Consider the following 6,000-nt stretch of genomic DNA (forward strand, 5'->3'; position numbering starts at 1 on the left):
CAAAAAATACTGTTTATTCAGAACTAAAATCCGTGCGACTGCTACGGTCGCAGGTTCGAATCCTGCCTCGGGCATGGACGTGTGTGATGTCCTTAGGTTAGTTAGGTTTAAGAAGTTCTAAGTTCTAGGGGACTGATGACCACAGCAGTTGAGTCCCATAGTTCTCAGAGCCATTTGAACCAGAACTAAAATACTGGTATCGGTTTTAACCAGTCGGTTTATCCCATCCCCACATTGCATATGTAACAATGCAAGGCGAAGTCGGTTATCAGTAAAAAATAAAATACTTGATATAACCGAGCCAAACAAATGCCGACAATTACCGGTTATTCCGAACTAAAACACCGGTATCGGTTATAAGTTTTTCGCATCCGCGCCCGGCAGACGCAACAATGCGCGGTGAGCGCGCGACTCACCGGGGTGATTGTTGTTGCTGTTGCTGAGGCCGCTGCTGCCCGAGCCGCTGGCGCCCCCGCCGCTGCTGCTGCTGTTGTTGTTGATGGCGTTGAAGAAGGCGGCGGCGCCGGCGAGGCGCGTCCGCCGCAGGATCCAGAACATGTCGCGGGCGTCGGCTAAGGCTACACGGAAGCTGTGTGCGGCTGCGCTGGGCTGTGGTCGCGACGTCGCACGGCCAGACACTGGACGCTGCGCTGCCCCCGGCTCCTCTCGCCCGCGCCTGCCTGCTTCTGCGCGCGCGCGCCCCGCCGGCCACGGTCTAGGTCAGCAGCCCGCCGCCCGGCTCACCACACCGCACCACCTGTCGCCTCCCACACTGCACGTTCAGCCCGCTTCGTTCCGCAGTTACGTCGGCCTGGGAACACGCAAACTCTAATGCCTAACTACACTGCTACATCAAGAAGAAATGCAGATGATAAACGAGTATTCATTGGACAAATATATTACACTAGAACTCCCATGTGATTACATTTTCACGCAATTTGGGTGCATATCCTCAGAAATCAGTATCCAGAACAACCACATCTGGCCGTAATAACGCCTTTGATACGTCTGGTCATTGAGTCAAACAGAGCTCGGATGGCGTGAACAGGTACAGATACCCATGCAGCTTCTACACGATACCACTGTTCATCAAGAGCAGTGACTGGCGTATTGTGACGAGCCAGTTACCCGGCCACCATTGACCAGACGTTATCAACTGGCGAGAGAGCTGGAGAATGTGCTGGCCAGGGCAGCAGTCAAACATTTTCTGTACCCAGAAAGGCCTGGACAGGACCTGCAACATGCGGTCGTGCATTATCCTGCTGAAATGTAGGTTTTCGCAGGGATCGAATGAAGGGTAGAGCCACGGGTCGTAACACATCTGAAATGTAACGTCCACTGTTCAAAGGGTCATCAGTCCGAACAACAGGTGACCGAGACAGGTAACCAATGACACCCCCTACCATCACGCCGGGTGATACGCCAGTATGGCGATGACGAACACACGCTTCCAATGTGCGTTCACCGCGATGTCGCCAAACACAGATGCGACCGTCATGATGCTGTAAACAGAACCTAGATTCATCCGAAAAAATGACGTTTTGCCATTCGTCACTGCATGGCCTTCAACACCTTGAAAAGTCCCTCACTGACATGCAGGGTTCATGGATTCATGAGGTTGTCTCTATACCCGTACACGTCTATCCTCTCGATACACTTTGAAACGAGACTCGTCCGACCAGGCAACGTGTCCCCAGTCATCAACAGACCAATCTCGGCGTTGACGGGCCCAGGCGAGGTGTAAAGCTTTGTATCGTGCTGTCATCAAGGGTACACATCTACATCTACATCTACATCCATACTCTGCACGCCACCTGACGATGTGTGGCGGAGGGTACCCTGAGTAGCTCTATCGGTTCTCCCTTCTATTCCAGTCTCGTATTGTTCGTGGAAAGGAGGATTGTCGGTACGCTTCTGTGTGGACTCTAATCTCTCTGATTTTATCCTCATGGTCTCTTCGCGAGATATACGTAGGAGGGAGCAATATACTGCTTGACTCCTCGATGAAATTATGTTCTCGAAACTTTACTAAAAGCCCGTACCGAGCTACTGAGTGTCACTCCTGCAGAGTCTTCCACTGGCGTTTATCTATCACCTCCGTAACGCTTTCGCGATTACTAAATGATCCTGTAACAAAGCGCGCTGCTCTCCGTTGGATCTTCTCTATCTCTTCTATCAGCCCTATCTGGTACGGATCCCACACAGCTGAACAGTATTCAAGTTGTGGGCGAACAAGCGCACTGCAACCTACTTCCTTTGTTTTCGGATTGCATTTCCTTAGGATTCTTCCAATGAATCTCAGTCTGGCATCTGCTTTACCGACGATCAACTTTATATGATCATTCCATTTTAAAACACTCCTAATGCCTACTCCTAGATAATTTATGGAATTAACTGCTTCCAGTTGCTGACCTGCTGTTTTGCAGCTAAATGATAAGGGATCTATCTTTCTATGTATTCGCAGCACATTACACTTGTCTACATTGAGTTCAATTGCCATTTCCTGCACCATGCGTCAATTCGTTGAATATCCTCCTGTATTTCAGTACAATTCTCCGTTGCTACAACCTCTCGATACACCACAGCATCATCTGCAAAAAGCCTCAGTGAACTTTCGATGTCATCCACCTGTCATTTATGTGTATTGTGAATAACAACGGCCATATGACACTCCCCAGCGGCACACCTGAAATCACTCTTACTTCGGAAGACTTCTCTCCATTGAGAATGACATGCTGCATTCTGTTATCTAGGAACTCCTCAATCCAATCACACAATTGGTCTGATAGGCCGTATGCTCTTACTTTGTTCATTAAACGACTGTGGGGAACTGTGTCAAACGCCTTGCGGAAGTCAAGAAACACGGCATCTACCTGTGAACCCGTGTCTAAGGCCCTCTGAGTCTCGTGGACGAATAGCGCGAGCTGGCTTTCACACGACCAAAAAAGTCATTGTACTCGAACACAATACATGTTCCAAAATTCTACAACTGATCGACGTTAGAGATATAGGTCTATAGTTCTGCACATCTGGTCGACGTCCCTTCTTGAAAACAGGGATGACCTGTGCCCTTTTCCAATCCTTTGGAATGCTTCGCTCTTCCAGAGACCTACGGTACACCGCTGCAAGAAGGGGGGCAAGTTTCTTCGCGTACTCTGTGTAAAATCGAACTGGTATCCCATCAGGTCCAGCGGCCTTTCCTCTTTTGAGCAATTTTAATTGTTTCTCTATCCCTCTGTCATCTATTTCGATATCTACCATTTTGTCATCTGTGCTACAATCTAGAGAAGGAACTAAAGTGCAGTCTTCCTCTGTGAAGCAGCTTTGGAAGAAGACATTTAGTATTTCGGCCTTTAGTCTGTCATCCTCTGCTTCAGTACCATTTTGGTCAGTGTCTGGACATTTTGTTTTGTTCCACCTACCGCTTTGACATAGGACCAAAATTTCTTAGGATTTTCTGCCAAGTCAGTACATAGAACTTTACTTTCGAATTCATTGAACGCCTCTCGCATAGCCCTCCTCACACTACGTTTCGCTTCGCGTAATTTTTGTTTGTCTGCGAGGCTTTGGCTATGTTTAAGTTTGCTGGGAAGTTGCCTTTGCTTCCGCAGCAGTTTTCTAACTCGGATGTTGTACCACGGTGGCTCTTTTCCATCTCTTACGATCTTGCTTGGCACATACTTCTCTACTGCATATTGTACGATGGTTTTGAACTTTGTCCACTGATCCTCAACACTATCTGTACTTGGCACAAAACTTTTGTGTGGAGCGGTCAGGTACTCTGTAATCTGCTTTTTGTCACTTTTGCTAAACAGAAAAATCTTCCTACCTTTTTTAATATTTCTATTTACGGTTGAAATCATCGATGCAGTAACCGCTTTATGATCGCTGACTCCTTGTTCTGCATTAACTGTTTCAAATAGTTCGGGTCTGTTTGCCACCAGAAGGTCTAATATGTTATCGCCACGACGCGGTTCTCTGTTTAACTGCTCAAGGTAGTTTTCAGATGAAGAACTTAAAAAAATTTCACTGGATTCTTTGTCCCAGCGACCCGTTATGAACGTTTGAGTCTCCCAGTCTATATCCGGCAAATTAAAATCTCCACCCAGAACTATAACATGGTGGGGAAATCTACTCGAAATATTTTCCAAATTATACTTCAGGTGCTCAGCCATTACAGCTGCTGTGCCAGGGGGGCCTATAGAGACATCCAATTACCATGTCTGAGCCTGCTTTAACCGTGACCTTCACCCAAATCATTTCACATTTCGGATCTCCGTCAATTTCCTTCGACACTATTGCACTTCTTATCGCTATAAACACGCCTCCCCCTTCACTGTCCAGCCTGTCTCTGCGGTATACATTCCAATCTGAGTTTAGGATTTCATTACTGTTTACACCTGGTTTCAGCCAACTTTCTGTTCCTAGTACTATATGGGCGTTGTGACCGTTTATTAATGAGAGCAGTTCTGGGACCTTTCTATAGACGCTCCTGCAGTTTACTATTACCACATAAATATTGTTATTCCCTGTTGCATTTTGCCTACTCCTACCCTGACGCGTCTCAGGAGGCGTCTTGTCGGGCCTAGGGAGGGAATTCTTTAACCTAAAAGAAACCCCATGTGCACTCCACACGTACTCCGTTAACCTTGTAGTCGCTTCCGGCGTGTAGTGCACGCCTGACCTATTCAGGGGGACTCTACATTACTCCACCCGATGGCGGAGGTCGAGAAATTTGCACCCCAGATCTCCGCAGAATCGTCAGAGCCTCTGATTTAAGCCTTCCACTCGGCTTCAAACCAGAGGACCGCGATCCGTTCTGGGAACGATACTACAAATAGTTAGCTCTGATTCCACCCCGCGAGTGAGGCTTTCCGCCTTCACCAATTCCACCAACCGCCCGTACGAACCTCTGAACCCAGACGGCAGGAGTCATTGGTGCCGACATGAGCAACAATTTGCAGTCGGGTGCACCCAGTGCTCTCTATCGCCGCCGGTAGGGCCTCCTCCACATCTCGGATGAGACCCCCCGGCAAGCAGACAGAGTGAACACTGGCCTTTTCCCCCGACCTTTCCGCTGTTTCCCTAAGGGGCTCAATCAGACGCCTAACGTTGGAGCTCCCAATAACTAATAAACCCCTGCCCCCGTGTGTCTGCTCGGACCTTGCTGAAGGAGCAGCCACATGTCCACTCAGAGGCAGAGCGGGCGATGCCACACGGCCAGCCTCCACATTGACCCTCCGTCTCGTGCGCCGCAAACGCCGCTGAACCCGACACTCTCCTTGGGGAGAGGGTGGCCCAACCGCGCCCGGTACCCACACAAGTGGGTCTTCCACTCTGAAAGCCCATAACAATGCTGTTTTCTTGAATGGTTCGTAAGCTGACACTGGTTGATGGCCCAGCATTGAAATCTGCAGTAATTTGTGGAAGGTTTGCACTTCTGTGACCTTGAACCATTCTCTTCAGTCGTCGTTGATCGTGTACACTTGTGAAATGGTCGTACAGAGAAATTCCCCTCTTGGTCGCTACCACGGAGATGCTGTGACCTATCGCTCGTGCGCCGACTGTAAAACCACCTTCAAACTCACTTAAATCTTGAAACTTCCTGGCAGATTAAAACTGTGTGCCGGACCTTTGCCTTTCACGGGCAAGTGCTCTACCAACTGAGCTACCCAAGCACGACTCACGCCCCATCCTCACAGCTTTAATTCCGCCAGTACCTCGTCTCCTACCTTCCAAACTTCACAGAAGCTCTCCTACGAACCTTGCAGAACCAGCACTCCTGGAAGAAATCTTGATAACCTACCATTGCTGCAGCGGCAACCGATCTAACAACAACGCAAGACACGTGTCATATAGGCATTGCCGACCGCAGCACCATATTCTGCCTGTTTACGTATCTCCGTATTTGAATATGCATGCCTATATCTGTTTCTTCGACGCTTCAGTGTAAATTCAGATGGTAGCCACGGCTGCAGGTTGCGCTGTTTTGACTATGAA

General features: G+C 48.8%; 1 protein-coding gene across 1 annotated transcript in view; it reads right to left on the reverse strand.

Annotated features, from left to right (window-relative positions):
• The window catches only part of LOC126354400 (uncharacterized), an 863,292-nt gene extending 862,721 nt beyond the window's left edge, over positions 1-571 (reverse strand). Inside the window, exon 1 of the mRNA XM_050004010.1 lies at positions 417-571. Within this exon, the coding sequence (XP_049859967.1) occupies positions 417-558 (142 nt within the window). The 5' untranslated portion in view covers positions 559-571. The remainder of the gene's footprint in view (positions 1-416) is intronic.
• Positions 572-6,000: the final 5,429 nt, after the last annotated feature.

The sequence above is a fragment of the Schistocerca gregaria genome, chromosome 3 (genome assembly GCF_023897955.1).
Source record: "Schistocerca gregaria isolate iqSchGreg1 chromosome 3, iqSchGreg1.2, whole genome shotgun sequence".
Lineage (NCBI taxonomy): Eukaryota > Metazoa > Arthropoda > Insecta > Orthoptera > Acrididae > Schistocerca > Schistocerca gregaria.